At 35.9% G+C, this 18,214-nt stretch overlaps 1 protein-coding gene across 2 annotated transcripts in view; it reads right to left on the bottom strand.

Annotated features, from left to right (window-relative positions):
- The window catches only part of LOC149565088 (uncharacterized), a 34,215-nt gene extending 16,832 nt beyond the window's left edge, over positions 1–17,383 (bottom strand). Inside the window, exons 1-9 of one of the 2 annotated variants that reach the window (XM_089818636.1) lie at positions 17,040–17,383; positions 15,635–16,779; positions 14,828–15,099; positions 13,221–13,347; positions 13,034–13,102; positions 12,784–12,930; positions 12,557–12,658; positions 12,087–12,427; positions 1,303–3,442 (exon numbers count right to left, since the gene is read on the bottom strand). In XM_089818636.1, coding sequence (XP_089674762.1) covers positions 1,303–3,442; positions 12,087–12,427; positions 12,557–12,658; positions 12,784–12,930; positions 13,034–13,102; positions 13,221–13,347; positions 14,828–15,099; positions 15,635–16,747 — 4,311 coding nt within the window. In that variant the 5' untranslated portion in view covers positions 16,748–16,779; positions 17,040–17,383. The remainder of the gene's footprint in view (positions 1–1,302; positions 3,443–12,086; positions 12,428–12,556; positions 12,659–12,783; positions 12,931–13,033; positions 13,103–13,220; positions 13,348–14,827; positions 15,100–15,634; positions 16,780–17,039) is intronic. The other variant, XM_089818637.1, reaches the window with a different exon arrangement.
- Between the last annotated feature and the right edge of the window lie 831 nt (positions 17,384–18,214).

The raw sequence follows: 18,214 nt of genomic DNA, 5'->3' as shown, positions 1-18,214 counted from the left end.
TTGTCATCTTAGACAGGGTTGTTAACACAACACAGAAAAATATGTGAATTTCCAGAAGGTAGGTCTTAAGCTAACATACCAAATAAAAATATTAGCTGATGTTGATTTTACTCTTCAAAAAAGGAAATGTAAAAAGGAATTAAGCATAAAACTAAAATATAAAGAATGCTATAATAATTATAATCAAGACAGATAAAAGATCTATATGTTCAATATATTAGGTATTATTTGTAGTGACTGTTGTAACTACTGGAAGCACTCCAATAATTCAGCGAGGTGGTATTGTTAATATTTCTTATTATTTACTAAGAGTACAGAGTCTATTTAGATTTGTTCAAAATATGTGTTGGGCTAATTTGCTTTTCAAATGGTCTAGATATCTTCAAAATTGCAGATTTAATTATTTAAAAACTCAGACCTTTAAGTATATACTTGGAATGATTTTCAATTACAATAAGCCCCATATTTTCAACCGATTGCTAAAAGAGACATATAATGAGAAAAAATCCTAGAACCGTGGAATTCAATATCATAATAAGCTACTTTTGGTTTATTAATAACATGACAGATGAATCTCGGAACCCATGCAGACTCTTCATTAAAGAATTATAACTTTTGGGAAGAATTTAAAAAGCCAGCTTATCACAAGATTGGTCAAGATAATCTTCCTACAAAATACTTATCTGCTCTGTTCGCTATCCACTCTAACTACTGGAAATTATTTACATTAACATCAAACTCTGCAATTGCATTGGCACAAAGAAACTATATAGTGAACTGTCAATATTTTGCACATTTTCTATTCTTGCCTTTTAATTTTTCCAGAATTTTAGGTTTCTGTACTCTAAAAGAATCACATAGGAATAAAATTGTGGGTATCTTCATCTATACTAAAAAGAACTCAGTTGAAGGAATAGAACACTGGAAGTGCTATAGACAATATGGGTTAAACACTTGCTAAAGCCTATTGTTCATAAGAACAATAAAAGTCTACTTCTCAGGCCATGTATTTACATCTTCAGGAACTCATTCCTTTGCCAAACAATAATTTTTATATTAAAAAAATTAAAATTCTATTAAAACGTGCAACCCATTATAAGATTAATCAAGATAACTTTCGTATTTGATGTGTTTGATATCATTTGCCAGAACTGAATTTACAGCTGAAATTATATACCAAAATGATATTTTGGGTCTCAGTTTCCTACTGAAATGAAACAATTCACAATTTCAGTGAGCAGGAATGAACCCATCCAATTTTTTATCGGGCATGGTTTTGGGAAAATACAGTTCTGATTTTACCTTTTTCTCATGATGTATATTATAGTAATCTTCAGTCTTCCTCCTCTTTGCAGCTGCCTGATCATGTCGACTTCTGTCATCTACCAAGCTAGAGACTAATCCATTCCGACTATCCAAGGGTCTTTTTTCCCGGTACAGCTTTTGGTCTTCTAAACTGTGTCCACTCCCTGTATGATCATAACGAGGATGCAAACGATCAAGGCGTGAATTTCGGTCCATTCGAGAATACATGTCATCTCGTTCATGATGTCTCGATCTTCCTGCCTCCTCTACTCGATCTTTAACCTTGACTCGTGAATCTTCATTTTTCCTCTTCTCTTTTAAGCGATCTTTATCAACACTCGAAAGACTTGCTTCTTCTCTGCTGCGAGCTCTCTCCCTGTCACTGCTGTGCCACATTTTTTCTTCAGATTGACGCTTGCTCCTGCCTGCCACAATTGACTTGTCATCCTCTCTCTCTCTCCTATAATGTGTTTCCTCAAACCCTGGCTTTCTCCAACTCTCATCTTCTTTTTCCCTTCGTCTCCAGGAATCTTCCCTTTGTTTTCTCATCCTAGAGTCATCCAATATGCTCCTCCTCCTGGATTCTTCCTCTCTTCTTCTAAAGTGGTAATCATCCTCCCTCTCTGATCTTTCCCGGCTGATTTCTTCCCTCTCTCTCAAATCCCGAAGCCCTTCATCCTTATCAGCTCTCTCTCTTCTATGCGAGTCTTCATCCTTTCTTCTCAAGTACTCGTCATCCCTTTCACTTTTTTCTTTATGCATATCATCCCTATCTCTGAGCTCCCGCAATCCTTGATCCTTATCTAATCTTTCCCTCTTCCGTGTATCTTCATCCTTTCTTCGTAAATATGTTCCATCTCTCTCATTCTTTTCATGTCCCATATCTTCTCTCTCTCTCAGATCCCGAATAATTTGATCTTTATCTGATCTGTCTCTTCTTCGCAAGTCTTCTTCCTTTCTTCTTCTACGATATTCATCAGCTTTCTCATTCTTCTCTCCAACCATCTCTTCTCTTTCTCTAATAGTCCGAGAAACATCATCCTTATCCACTCTATCTTTCCAACTCAAGTCTTCATCTTTCTTTCTTCTCATGTATGGATCGCCTGCCTTTTCTTGCCTTGTCATAACATCATCTTCTTTCTCTCCCCGCCTGGCATCTTCTTTATCAAGCTGGGCCCTCATATCATCTTCATCCTTTCTTTTTCTTGGAAGCATTTGATCATGTCTTTCATCTATTTCAATATTTTGTCGCCTGTCCCGATGCTGTAAAACACCATCCTTTGACAAGTTATCTCTCCTCCATGAATCTTCCTCTTTTTCTCTGAGATTCCGTAGATCTTCATTTTTCCCATACCAAGGTTTAACATGTTCATCCCTTTCCCTGGGCCTATCAATCCTTTCATCTCTTGCTCTTCTATGATACACTTCATCCCGATCTCCATGGAGATAAAGGTCATCTTCACGATGATGCAGAAGTTCTCTGCTTCTCTGGTGCCTGCTGTCTTTCTCATTATTATGCCTACCATTCCAAACATAGTCATCATATAGATGTGAATCTTCATCCAAATGGAGCTTGCTGCCATCTTTTATAGGCCTTTTTTGAGGCCTGTATTGTGTTATCTCTTCTTCAACATTTCCCCGTCCTCTAGTATAATCCCTACTATTTCCTCTATCTTTAGAATAAGCTCGACTATTTCCAGAATCAGCTTTACTGTTGCCACTTTTTGATGACTTGAAACGATGGACATAACCTCCAGCTGGTACTGGTGACCCATGTGAGCTTAACTTATGCCCTTTTACAGAATGTACTGAACCATGGTCATCAGTTGCGTACTCTTCGCCTCTTGCTTCTGAATTTGGTTTGCTTTGACCATCTGATCTTGAATCAATATGCATGTCTTCCACAGCATGTTGCTCTAGATTCATGCATCTTACATCTGGAGTGAGCTTCCTCTCAACATCATCCATAGGGTGTCCTATTTCTGGAGACCATGCCCTTTCAACACCATTCACCATTCTTTCCTTTCGGAAGCTATCAGCTCTACTCCTCCTAACATCTTGATTGGCAGCGACCCCATTTTCACGCTCATGTCCTAGTTGAGGAAACCCCTTGTTTGGTTTCATCATATGTGATCTTCTGTTCAAAACAACAATTCAAAATCAGATTTCAGATCAGAGAGCAATGGACATTCTGACAGAATTAAACCAAACAGATAAAAATTTAAATCTCTAAAGCTTAGATAGTAAAAAATTCAACCACAATAAAATAGTCAAAATAACAACATATTCACAGGTGTAATTAGAATTAACAATTCAAACTTAGTTTATAAACAGAACTAAGTGTAAATTTGACATGAAGACAAGAAAATAATCTACGAGAAATGCAACAAATAAAAGTGAGAACCAATTTTAATATTTTAAAGCCGAATATTCTGTGGCCACCAAAAATGTTCTCACAAGATGCTGACAAGAATTCTGCCACTATCGATTGGTTTTCATTGGAGTAGTTTCCATGACCATGGTTTCTTGATACCATTTTTTTGTTGCATACCAACTCTTCAAACAGGTATTGCTTGAAAATCAGAAATTCCATCATTAAAACAGTTGTATACAGGGATTTAAAATTCCAATGAATGTGATGCATATGAATGGTAATTTGTCATACATATATAATAATACAGAAAAATATAGGTAAAGTCAAACTTGATAAGTTATTCAGCTCATCTTCCCTTAAACTGAGAAAGCATAGAATCGACCAGAGCCAGAATATAAAATGATGTTGATGTAGCAACAGATTTATAAGCTTAATTCATGAAATGTGACATTGCTGTTATTAGAGACTATGCAGCATATGCATAGCACCACAGCATTAGGAAAAAATTGATGACCATGTTTGGAAAAAGATACATGTTAGACTTCCAATTATTAATAAACAGAAACTTCATTCATGATTGAAAGAAATTTAAAATGCATTCCCAACCCTCCTTCACCTAGGTAGACCCATAGAAGTAAAAATCGTGTTTATACACAATAAACCACAAAAGAATATTTCTAAGTTATTCCTTGATAAAATTGTGATTTTTAAATAGTGACTCATAATTTTGAGTGATTTTTAGCCTAGTATTTTTGAGACTAAACACATATTCAACTGTTCTTTCTTGAATGATAAAATTTAAGCATGATTTCAATTTTTTATGGATGTACATAGGTCATTTCAAGAATTTTCATAAGTTTTTTGTGCAATAAAGAAAATTTTCACTCTTATTAGAGATAAGATAAATAATAGGTCAGTTTGACAGTCCCTCCAAAAATGCAAGTGTTTCATTTGTATATCTTGGCATGTGCAATGTTTGTTTTGCTTCAAAAAATGAAAGTTTTTCACTACTATGGTTTTGTCGATGTTTGAAAAATAGATCAGAAATTTCGCACAATCAACTTGAGTTTTAGGTTAGAATTAGGATAAAATCTGAAACACACCAGGTCGGCAGTGTTTGGGGATGTGGAACTTATGCTTGCATGAAGTGAGATTTTCGTTTGTACAAATCTCAGATATTTTTGGAAAATATATCTTTTACAATCTCTTAATTTTGCTTATAGCAAAACTAACAGTTTCCATATATCTAAAATATTTATTTCACTTGAAGCTTCCTCCTAGAATATAAATCCACATACAATCTGGATTAAAAGTTCAGCTAGGTCACTTACTAAATTCCTATAAACATGCATAGATTTCTGTTTTGTATTTATATAAAAGTTGTATTTATATATCATTAAAATTTAATATAATAAAAATAAAATAAAACTCATTAATATCCACAAATCTTCCCAGAGTGTGTTCATTGAGTGATGATGTTATTGGTTCACAATCGTGCTGGGCCATTTCGATCAGAGTTGTGCTTTCGCTGACCCAATGTGATCACAGGTTTGAGACTCATGTAATGTCCCCACTTTAGCAGTTAAATTAATTTCTTATAAAGTCATTAAATAAATTAAAAATTAAAAGGTGACTTTATATTTAATTAATTTAATTAATTATTGCATTACAAGGGAGAAGCTTCTAGAGTGTGCATTAATTATTGGAAAGGGGGAAGCCTCTAGTAATTTAATTTCCTAGAAGCACAATTAATTTTTGTATTGCAAGGGAGGAGTTTCTCGAGAGTGCATTAATTATAGGAAGGGGGAAGCTTCTAGCACTTGCAATTAATTAATATTCGGTTTCCTTCTAGAAGGGTGTAGGAAAAGTATAAATAGAGGTGGGAGCTTCATTGTTTAGCATTGGATGATTGTGAATTGCATTTGATTAAAGCTTGGAGGTGTGAGTTAGAGATTTGGTCTTGGCATTAGAGGACATTCATCATCTCTTGTAACATTCTAGACGTCATTCCCTTGGGGTTTGGCCTTTGGAATACGTTACTATGTATTTGATTTTATCATTTTGAGAACTAATATTATTTCAACAGCGGTTCAATCTTCAATTTGCATAAATTCCTTTTTGCTCATGTTATGTGGATTGAAACCTATGAAAAGACATTAAAATCGCTTTCAGCAACTGGTTTAGTTCTTGGGCATTTCCAGGGTGCCCATTACAACTCAGATTTGATGATTGGAGATGAAACCCCCCCATTTCTGTCCATAGTTCATAGCTCCCAGTCAAAAAAGTTTCGCATGGGGCCAGCGGATGTGTCACGCTATTGTCTAGTCATGATGAAAAGCTTACCAAACACTTTCCATAAAAAAGTTATTTAAAAATTAAGATAAATTATGTTTTTTAATAAAAATAATTTTTATTTTTTAAATTATAATTATTACACCATTCTAAATTAAAATATTATTTTGAGCGGTAATTGCTTTTCAACTAGAGCTTTGAGCCAGTGGGGTCACATTTGGGGGACTCCTTCCCTATGGTGAAATTAGCTAACCATAGCCAAGACATTAATGCCTTCATGCTGCTCAAAATTTACACCATCCAGCTACTTTCCGAGGACAATCAAAAGCCACTTTAAGACTTCAACTCGCATTATCTCTGTCACAACTCATCTCTCCAATGCATTGAACTGCATACTCCCTAGAACTCTCATCCCCTTATATCTCCTAAGGTCCTTATATCTCCCATTCCCTTATATCTCCAATCAACCTTCTTCTTAAATAGTCCACCTACTTGATAGCAGAGATGGCATGTGTGGTTCTCCAACTCGAGGGCTGGGCATTGATCACGGTGAACTATAGCAATGTTGGTGGCAGTTGACACAGCTTCCTGCCACGTGAGAGTCCAGTCTTTATCATGTCTCCTTTGTTGGACCATGGATGCGCAGAGGGGATTTGATCATGTACAGTTGATTCAGCACAGCTTTGCAACGGCAGAAGTGCCATTGCTCTGTGGGGTTAACTGCCTAAAATAAAATATTTAAAATTTTAACTATAAACATAAAATAAAATAGATATGAAGTATTTTTGTGTAATATTAAAAATTAATAGAATCTTATGTCCATCTATCCAAAAAAAGTTGCTTTATTTTATTTTGAAGTTCTTTACAAAACTTAGGGTCCATCCCATAGCATGACAGCTAAGTCGTGGCATTGTTGTGCCCTCGCTGATCCAATGTGCTTGTAATTTTAAATCTTCACATAGATGGTGCTAGCATTCGTGTCAACTACCTTGTGCTCCAAACCCTCCATGGGCTAGTGTGGTCACAGGCTTTGTAACTCCAAACATGAAATAAAATATCTATTAAATATTTTTAAGTAAAATAAAATTTGATATAGAATCTTATATACATGTATGCTAAAAAAGTTGTTTTGTTTTATTTTAAAATTATTTACAGATTTTGGGGTTCATCTCATTGTGCAACAGTTAAGTTGTGGCCTCGGCATTATTGTCATTAAGGTTCAACTCTACACTGGGCTATTTGATCATACATGGGTGCTATGTCCTCGCTTATCCAATGTGCTTGCAATTTTAAACCTTCACATAGATGATGCTAGCATTCATGCCAACTACCTTTTGCTCTGAACCCTACCCGGGCTGGTGTGCTCTGTGGCTTTGTACCTCTGCTTAGCTACTATGGCTCCCAAGCAGATCTAGACTCTTTGCATTCAAGTTTTGTGTTCATGACCAAGTTGATCTCCCTATTTGTTGCCTCACCTAGACCCGAGCCAAGCTAAAATTCCTAAACCTCATCAACCAAAAAAACCTTAAGGATTTTTATTTAATTATACTATTTTACTTTATATTCCAAAACTATTTTTATAAGTGAATTTATTTTATTTTACAACACTATTGAATCAATGATTGGTTAAATTTGCTATATTTATACATTAGCTAGTTAATTTGATTTGATTGCTCAATAAGGTGTACACCTCTATATCAAAAAAATGAAAAGAATTCAACAAGTACAGGGTAAAATATTTTTTTCTGAACAAAACTCGTACAAAAGGCTTTTCCTAAAAATAATTTAGGTGGCCATTGTCCAAAATTAATAAGTAGGAGATAATTTCCACAGCAAGTCAAATTGTGATATTGCTATCAGGATTTTAACTGTGTGATTTTGAGTCAAACTCATTGACCCATATTTCATGAGTAGTGATTCAACATGAATCCATCTCTCATGAGAATAAATGGAACACTTAGCACTCGTTGGATCTAGGTGATACTCACAGGGGTGAAGCACCGAGACTTCCCGGGAGGTCACCCATCCCAGTACTACTGTAGCCCGAGCGTACCGCTAAGTGTTCCATTTATTCTCATGAGAGATGGATTCATGTTGAATCACTACTCATGAACTATGGGTCAATGAGTTTGACTCAAACTCACACAGTCCAAATCCTGATAGCAATATCACAATTGTCCAACAAATTAATGAATCAATTAAGTGATGACTAAAACAAACGTCCCTCCTCTTCATTAAAAGAAAGTAATTAAGTTGCCCATCAACCCCATCAAGATCTCCACTCCCAAACCTCAAAAAAAAAATTGGGAGTTGCCCCTCAACCCTCACAAGATCTAACCTTTGACCCATTGAAGAACCCCACCCCACCCCCTCTCTATTAGAAGTATCGCCACCTTGACCATGATATTAAAATGCATTCAAATTTTCAAAAATAGTAATTTTCTTCTTTTTAACATTTTTTCTATATTTTTATATAACCTGTTTTGTTCTCCCATTTTTAAAACAGCGTGTACTTTTGGCTTTGCCAATTTCCCCCAAACAGGTTTTTGCAGTTGCCAGTAAACCCCTCAATTCCCAATAAAAACCCAAATATAATCAACTTCATTACAAAAAATTTACCAATTCACTCCAATTGTGAAACAGCAAGACAGACATTCATGGCTATTTCCCATCTCAAATGTTAAGACCAAGTATTGTTTTATAGAGATTCTCTGTTAGCCAATGCAAACCAACAACATGATGGTAATGATAAATAGGTGAGGCACCTGTTGTAAGATTCACCAAATACGTCAAACATTAATTATAACTAATAACTGCTGACCAAGCCATTCAGTGAAGTTGTCATCAAAATCAGCGTATTACTAGCATACTAAGAAAACAATTACTACGAATAACACAAGTATGTATTTTTACCTATTCAAATTTAAAACTTTATAGGAAATCTTCAAAAAGAACAACACTTATATATATAAAGTTGTCACCAAAGGTACATGGTTTTCAGTTACCTGTCGTAAAATTCAGCTAATATGTGATAAATATTAGCTATCACTTATAACTGCTGACTAGGCAGTTCATGTAATGTCCCCTGTCGGGACCTCGCTTATTTTATCATATATTCTTGATTAGGGTTTGTATTGTAATATTCCCTAATAGGATTAGTTGTTCGTATTGTTAGACTTAAGTTATCTTTAACACTCATATCCGACCTTATATTACAAATTCAGCTCAAAGACGGAAGGAGAAGATGTTATCCAAATTGTCTAGACACCAACTTGCAATGGATTCCCTCAAAGTTTACAAATCCAAGCCCTTAAGCCTTTGTTGGGTGGAAGCCAGCAAGGCACTCAGGGTCGCTGATCCCCACTCTATCTTCAGAAAAAGATCCACTACCTGAATTTATACAAGCCCCTCCTTGGTCCAGACTTCCCCTGTTAAGTCAAATAATATATAGGATTAAATATGGTCTCAATACATATATAATTATAAATATTTATTTATACATTTAGATATAATTATTTATATATACATGTAGTCATCAATTATTAATCACGGTTTCGGGCTGTAATATGTGCCTGATATAGTATTGATTCTTGAATGAATTCCACGGTATAATCTTTATTACTGTGAGTACAGCTGATATGTATTCCTTTCTAAATACCAAATAATAATTTTTCCGATCTCAATCTATAGTTCCAGTACCTTTATTGATCCTTTATTAATTCCTTTCTTATTTATTGTATATTCCTTTTGTTACAGATGGTAGCTACAATAGAGATCGTTATCTCTGATTTTATGAAATAGAAATATGACCATTATGGTCATCTTCAGCTGAAAGAGACATTTGTGAGAATATTTAAGATACTATTATATAAAGAGACATATAACATGTGTCATGGACAGAAGCATACGTATGGAAATATAAAGTGTTGAGTATTTGGAAATATTAAGGGTCTTGTATTTTGAATTTAATGAGACCTTCTTGTGTAATATGGAGTCTCAATTCAATCTATTTGTGTGATTGCTTTGGAATGCAATACGTGGAAAAGCTTTGTAATATCAATAAAAAGAGACATTTTGCAGGTGAGGCTGAGTTTTGCAGAAGCAGAGGAGGGTAAAAATCCGTGGGTATTGCAGGAGAGGGTGTTGAATCTAAGGAAGTGGTCTGGCTTGTGGACGAGGACATGGTTGCAGTCAAGAACATCAACTCTAACCAGAAGTGGTTCAGCACCCATTGTCACCTTGTTTTTCTTGTGTCCCAGCTTCTATTTTTGACAGTTTTCTGAACAAATCTGTCTGGTGCTATGCATCATTTTGTCTAAACAATTGTTTAGTTCTATGTGTTTGGGTAGCCATGGGAAATCGCATTGTACAGGAATTTTGGAGAGTCTCAACTTCCCAAGTAAAGTTGTTAGGTTCAGGTTTAGTTTGCAGAGAGTTGAATCTCTGTATTTTTGTAGGGGAAGTCTGATGTTAGCTACAACGGTTCTACTATTTTGCAAATACTGTATACTTTTAATATATTAATAAAATATTAAAAACTAGACTATTTTGCAAATACTGTATACTTTTAAATATATTAATAAAATCATAATTTACCGACCAAAAAGAAATCTAAAAAATATATTTTGAAAACTAAATTTTGATCTATAACATTGATCTATTGAAGAAGACAAAAACAAAATAAAAGAATATTGATACAATTTAATATTTAGATTTTTATAAAAAATGGAAAATAGAGGCCCTCTTTTAATAGCCACCCATTCAAAGTGTGGCTTTTATAAGTTTTATTCAATGGACACAAATACGAAAATCAATCGTTTATCCAGAAGACCTGCTTAATAGCCACCCATTCAAAGTGTGGCTTTTATTCAATGGACACAAATACGAAAATCAATTGTTTATCCAGAAGACCTGCTCGCAATACTGAATCAGGGGACACAACTGCGATGGATGAAATCTGCAAGGTTTTGAGCAAACATATTGCTGATCTGGAATCACTTCCTTGGCTTTTGTGTTTTACTGCATTTTAAATATTGTTTTTCTATTTATAAACATCACACTCTTCTTATGAATTTGGGGTGAATTTAAATCTTTTTTTGTGATTTTCATTAGGTTCACAAGATTTCAACTTTCTTCCTTGGAATTCATTGTGTACTGCAAGTATGCAGCCATACAGTTTGCAAATATTTCAGTGTAACACAGAGACTGGCACCTCCCTCCCAAACCTCGAAGTACCCGTCTCCGAGCCATCCCCACATCGTGTACTTGAGTACCCAAGTAACCCCACCTCCACCATTTCACAACCATGCCGCCACTAGGATGGTTACTTGATTTTCTATTTGAATTTTGAATTTTAAATGTTACTATTGGGTATGTAATATGCTACTAAGTTAAATGTTCAATGGTTCTAGTTCATGATGCAATTTTTCTATGTTCAAGTATTTTAATTTGGTATGTTTTACTGAACATCATTTCATAACTGGCATTTCATATTCTATATGTATACTATACAATACCCCTCCCTGCCCCGTCCTCCCGCCGTCCCAAAAATGAGGCCCATTTTCCCCCCATCCCGGAAACTCGTCCCGGTATCCTGCCATCCGACATACTCCAGTACCCATGTTACACCAAAATAATTAGAGAAGTGGAATGATATTTTTATCAGACGGCTACAAAAAAAGGAGTAAATTAAAATATATGCACAACATAGGTGACAAGTTCCTTGCAGGGTCAACATCAGCTCTGTAAAGCTAACTGCAGCCCAGCCACATAGTTTAAAAAATCTTTCATTAACTTCTTTCAGGTTTTAGCTGTTCTTATTACTATTAGTTTATTTATGATTGTTATGTTAGATCTTATATTCAAAATAAATTTAATCTTTATAAATTGAATATTTGAATTATATCAAAAAAAAACTAAAAAATTACTAATTAAAAAATTAGTTTAAAAAAATCTCTACTGACTTCAACCATAACATGTATCTTGCTGCATAATTTGAGAATATGCAAAAACACAATCAAAGAGAAAAAAGCTTTGTGGGTAATACTTTTGTAAGGAGCAGATATATGAAATACAGAAAATGCGACAAAAAAATTGGTTCTAGATAGATTCCAACCTGATATCATGTCGCTGATCAAGCATCCTGGTTGCGAAGACAGCAGAACCTGGCTGGCATGGAAAAGGAGGGTCTGGGGGTAACGGTAAAATCCCATCCCCATGATGCAAAGTCCTAGGCATTAATACACCTCCAGCACTACCCTTCGGATCATCATTAACCCTTTCCCAGGACTCTGAATGTTGTGTTTGCAAGAAATATTCTGGATTATCCTGTTTCTGGTCTCCTTCAGAATCAGGGTCATCCTTTTCAGAATCCTCTTTTTCATTTGCGTCATTGCAACCTTCAGGCACTCTTGAAGGATCAGTCGTATCATCCATTGAAGCATCCTGTAAGACAATCTGATCCCACAATAGGAAAAAAAACTTTGTTGGTATAGATAGAACAATATCTTTAGAAACATAAATATACATAAAGAAAACAGAGTTCCAAGCATAAGCTTCTAAAACAAAAAAAGAGATTATATTAACCTCTATAACAGCATCAGAATCATGAATTCGTGGCCGCCTGAAATCTGCTGAAGGTCGTCTTTCAGAACCTCCACCTTCAACCTGTATAGCTCTACCTGTTGGCTGTAAAAACAAAATGCAACATTTAGGAGACCATATATAAACATCTCATGTACATAGCCCATCTAGATAATTCCCATTAAATACAGGAACAACAGAGAAAGAAAATGTAATGGAAAACAACATACAATTGCTGCTCTTCCACGTCCCATACCCCTTCCACGACCAGGCATAGATGATCCGAGTTCAGATGGCCTGTTTTGAGCATTTTCTCCAAATGCCTCAGGCAGACCAGCAGCAGCTGCGAGCTCAGGAGGCAGATCTGGATCATACTCCTAGTTCAAAACAAACAAAATTTCAAAAACTAATCATAAAAAAGCAAAGACATAGCTCATGGAACAAGGGTATACATATATTGTTCAGCTTCCAACTGAATACCTGTTCCGACCTTCCACTTTCATAAACACGAATTTTACTTTGCATTGTTGCCTCTAATCGAAGTTGTTCCTGCCAAGATGAAAATTCAAATCCTTTTGCTTAAATTTACCAATGTATATTAAAAATGTCAACCAAAAAAAGGTATAATAATAAGCCTATAATCAGAGTTTGTCAAAATGGAACACACCAATTGTCTGCAATACTGTTTCCAACCATCTTCATCAAGGTTGAAGTTGAAAAAATCTGTAACATCAATCCCAGGCAGTTTCCATGGCTTCTCCTCGAAGCTATCAATGTCAATTTCAAATATTGTCCTGCATCGCGGCCAATGGGAATGAGAAAGAGAGAATAGTCACATAAGAGATAGATAATCAAAAACCTTCAAACAGCTGCCTTCCATAAGATGAAAGACCAGCCGGCCAACATAGCAAACCCGGGAGCTTTTAGTCAATCAATATTTAAAATGCTAGTAGTTTTGTCAAGCATATAGGCTTGTACAAACAGAACTTTTCAATGAGAGGTGTTTAAGCACGTCATACAAAACATTAGGAAAAAACTTCATTTATATAGCTGAATTTTCCAAAATCAAGAAGTTGTATGATCTCATGGGTGCCACATACAAAAGTTGCCCCTCACCAATTAATGAATTTAGATGTAGTGCTACCCTAAAGGTCGGTCACAGAACTCTACCGTCAAAGAGCAAAGTGAGCCCATCTAATAGAAGACCACATAGAAAGCTGCCCCTCATCAATTAATGAATTTGGCACTTAATGCTAACCTTCAAAAGGTAAGCTAGCAAGCTCTACTACCAATGATCAAAAAACCAATTAAGCCTAAGGTACAATTCCAGTTCACAACTGCATTTTTTATAACCCAAATGTTGCAACAGTGCCATAGTGTATTTTCCAAAATTTAACAAGAAAAGAGGTCAGACTGCAGAAACTTAAACTAAAACAAAGAACTGAACATATCACCAGAAGAATCTTGATCATGAGCAAGAACGTAACATATTGCTCTGGCACAAAAAAATCAAGTAACCATCAAAGTTATTTCCATTTGATGCTCACAAAGAACCTAATTTAGGAAAGATCTCAGTAAGACAAAATGATTTCAGTGTGAAGCATTATAGTATCATGCAATAGTGAGGGGACTGGTACTCAATTCTCTAAAATGTCAGCTGAAAGATTTATCAAAAAGCTCACGACCCTGTATATGAGAAATCCAATCTCATGGCTAGAAAAATCCTAGTCAAATAAACCTCGGCTGTTACTTCATTATTGTTTTCTTGCCATGAAGTTAAAACTCCATGCGGCCTCATCCAGTTGCCTCTAAACATCGTATTGTCTGTGGTCATTGCAAGAGTTGTAGTGCATCATACTAAACAAGAATGCGCCGGTGGAGATTGCTCTACACAAAAGCAATAAGTTCCTATACAACTGAAAGAAAAACTTGAATTAAGCCATTTCTCAGTTATTTAGAAGCCAAGGAGATAAATATTAAAATCAATATAATATTCTGCCCATGGGAATTATAGAAAACTCTTGCAGGTTTCTTGCCTCAAGAGATGAGGGTATAACATATCAACCAAGTAGCAACAGTTTTGAAACCTGCTAATACAATGTTAAACATTACAAAAACTGTGAGTTGCTTTCAAAAATAGTTTAACATATCAAAACATATTGATTCTCTTTAAAACACTGCCCTTTAATCTTCCCAATGACATTTTTTATATAATAGGATATACGCGTGCATGGTTTGATATTGTACAGGTTATTTAATGAATAACTAACTTACTTGCTAGGAGGTAGAGTAAACTCAAATGTGTTCTGAAAACCACGTGCTCCAAGAACACCACTCCAAGCAGGCATACCAGGCCCAGGTAAAGAAGACCTCTGCATAGATCCCCTACCCCCACCAGGTATCCAATCACCTCTCCCTGTTGTAGCTGCACCTTTGCTAGGTCCCCACACACCTCCACCAGAGATTGGAGGTCTCATATGGTTTTGAGCACCTCCAGAAGAACTTAAAGCTCCCCCAGGAATTGTTGTTGCACCTGGCCTCACATACTGCACAAAAATGAATATGTAATCAGAAGTTCATATGCTCTAGAATCTTCTTTCTCTTAATAAGTTAATTTCCATGCCAGGAATAGATAGTGTGCATTAACATAAGAGTTTAAAAAGTCAAAAATGATATATGATATATGCATTAACATAAGAATTTAAAAAGTCAAAAATGATATATGATATTTCACATCAAAACGAGTTCACAAAAAGGACAAAGATACATGAAAGACATCCACAATGTCGAGGCATTATTCTATTCAAGTGAGCGAAATTTGATATTTGCATCTGTATTTTAAATTTGTAATCTATATTGCTAAACAACTTTGAAAAAAATTCAAAGTTCAACGGACTGACAGACAACACCCAAGCAAATTATAATATTAGCTAAATGGAGAGTTTTCCTAACATTTGAACTTCTGGCAATTTTTTAATTCTTGTGGCTAATGTTTTCTTTCAGAAGTAAAGGCAAAAACCATTGTCATACAAAGGAGAAACTAAAACAAATCAAGTCATTGACGCATTAAAAAAGTCAAACCTTGTAGGAATAGTGTGGATGATAATGCTGATTGCCATAGCCCACTCTAGCAATTCCTCCGTTTCCAATTCCAACATTACCCTTTCCATTCTGCCCTTTATCATCTCCATTTTTTTCTGCTGGTGAGGTCTTGTCATCGGGAGTAGCAGCAAGGCCATCTAATGGTAATTGTGTTACAACTCCCCATTCTTGTTCTTCAATAGGATGATCATCACCAGCAACAATCACCAAATCATCCCCATCTTCATCCTCACTTCCTTCTTCAAAATCCCTGTCCCCTCTCTCTAAAGTTTGATACATTGCTCGATCATCATTGAGGACAATCTGTAAATCATCCTCACTGTCACTGTCCCATTCGTCCCTCATTTGCACGTCTTGATTTTGGATACCAACCATTTCAGCCGTAGGTACCTGTTCCTGCCTCTCAGATCCTTCTGCAACAAAATTGTCTCCATTGCCTTCGCCAGCATCCTCATGGTAACCTGATATCCCAGGAATAGACATCACCCCACCAGAAACGACTCCAATACCTGGAATACTGTTATTGACTCGGGGAGAACCATTCTCTTCTCCAAATTCCTGTATATTCTTTTCAGCGTTCTCAACGGATGTGTGAGCCAAATCATCTTGCGCAGCTGTTTCATTGAGTGGTTCCAGCACGGCAATTTCGCCATTCCCATCATCAAATTCATCCTCCTTGATCTCTGGATTGTTCGAAAAATTATCTTGCGACGCAGCTTGAGTGGCAGCAGCACCAAATTCATCAGCTTCTGAATAATTCCACTCCATTTCAGACTTCCCTGCAATGGCATCTTGTTCACTAGCATCGACATCAACATGCAATGCGATACCCGGTACCTCACTCCTGGTGCCATTTGATTCGAAATGGTCATCCTCTATTTCAGCGGGATGGGACTCCCTTGACACGTGCTGCTGCTGCTGCGACGTCGATGGCGAGGATTTTCCGTACAAAACCACCTCGTCGTCATCGTCATCGGACAGGTCATAAATCGGTTTAGACGTGAGGGTTGCAGATGGATTATTAGCATTCACACTAGAATTTTCGACCAAAACATCAGCATAAAGATCTCCAAACTCATCTTCTTCGTCCATTGAGGTTTCAAATGAAATTCTGAATCTGAACCCTAAAATTTAAAAATACAAACAACCGCAAATAAGCTTAGGCATTATCGTTTCCTTTTCATGGCTTAACTTTTTCTACCGTCTGTGAATCGAACCGGAAGATCAAAGCACCTTCGTTTTATTCTTTGCACTTTTTTTAACCAAAAAAGGAAAAATTCCTACACAAAGAGAAACCTACAAGGGCAAACCCTAGGCCGATAGAATTGAAGTATAAAAAATTCTTACAAACCCTAAAAAAACATTGAGCCGAAAATGTCCTTACCGGAACTTGAATCCGCGGCCTATACCTCGGCCCTGAAATTACGGCTTCAAACTAAACTGTTTAATCCTGGCATAGAAAAGATTTCAATTTCGGGCGAATGGCGCAGGCCTCTTTTGTTATACGTGTTCTTCCTTTGATTTTGTTGGTGTTTTCGTTTTTTCTCATCGAGATGGAGACCTCGCCAACGAGGCAGTCTCATCTCGCTTCCTTCCAATATAATACCTTTTCTTTAATTTTTAACCCCAACAATCAATAATCATTGAGATTTTCCCATTGCGGCAGATTTTTTTTTTGTTGTTTCCCATTTCGGACAATGGAAGTTGAACTTGGATTATACTTGTTGTAAGAAGGACTCATAGAAGAGAATAATATGAATTTTATGCAATAGTAAAATGTATATGGTCTTTAAAATAATTTGTTATATTTTGTGTATAAACAAGGATACAAAGCGTCAAAGTCCCTGCCTAAGTATAGTTTTTGCATGTGACAAGTAACAATTTAGATAGTGTTATATACATTGGATATGTAATAAGATAAAGCATGTCATGCAATTTCTCATTGTATTTCAATAATAGTTTACATTAGTGAAGCATCTACTCAATCACGTTATACAACTTGATAGAGCAAAAGTATGTCTCATAGCGTATCAATGCATATACATTATTTCATTATACATATATGACACAGAGTGTACTTGGATACGAGACTCATGCATATACATTATTTGATTGCACGTCTTACTTTATACTAACTGGTATCTTTTGTAACTAGCATTAATTATAGTTTTATATGTCATTATATGTTAGTCCTTAGATAGTTTTGACATTTGAGTGTCAACACACTTAATCACTTTTTGTATTGAAACCGAGTACACCATGTATGCCAAGCCACAATGTGTGTCGAGTTAGCATTTCAACATGGGCTAAGTGACTTCAGGTGTCGAGCAGTATATAAGTGTTGAGTGATATACAGGTGTCGAGTCATAGTTGATGCTGAGCAAGCCAGAATGCAGTATATGCCGAGTGAGCCAGAATCATATATGTGTTGAGCAAGACAGAGTGTAATAGGTGTCGAGCAATCCAGGATAGAATGTGTTGAGCACCAGTAGTTCAGTATGTGTCGAGTAACACAAAATTAGCATATGAGTTTGTGCCCTCACAAACTCAAATGTAAAC

Source organism: Cupressus sempervirens, chromosome 3 (assembly GCF_028749045.1).
Source record: "Cupressus sempervirens isolate cs-2001-9-10 chromosome 3, ASM2874904v1, whole genome shotgun sequence".
In the NCBI taxonomy this organism is placed as follows: Eukaryota; Viridiplantae; Streptophyta; class Pinopsida; order Cupressales; family Cupressaceae; genus Cupressus; species Cupressus sempervirens.
Note: the sequence above shows the minus strand (reverse complement) of the source record. Positions and strands in the feature narration are given on the sequence as shown.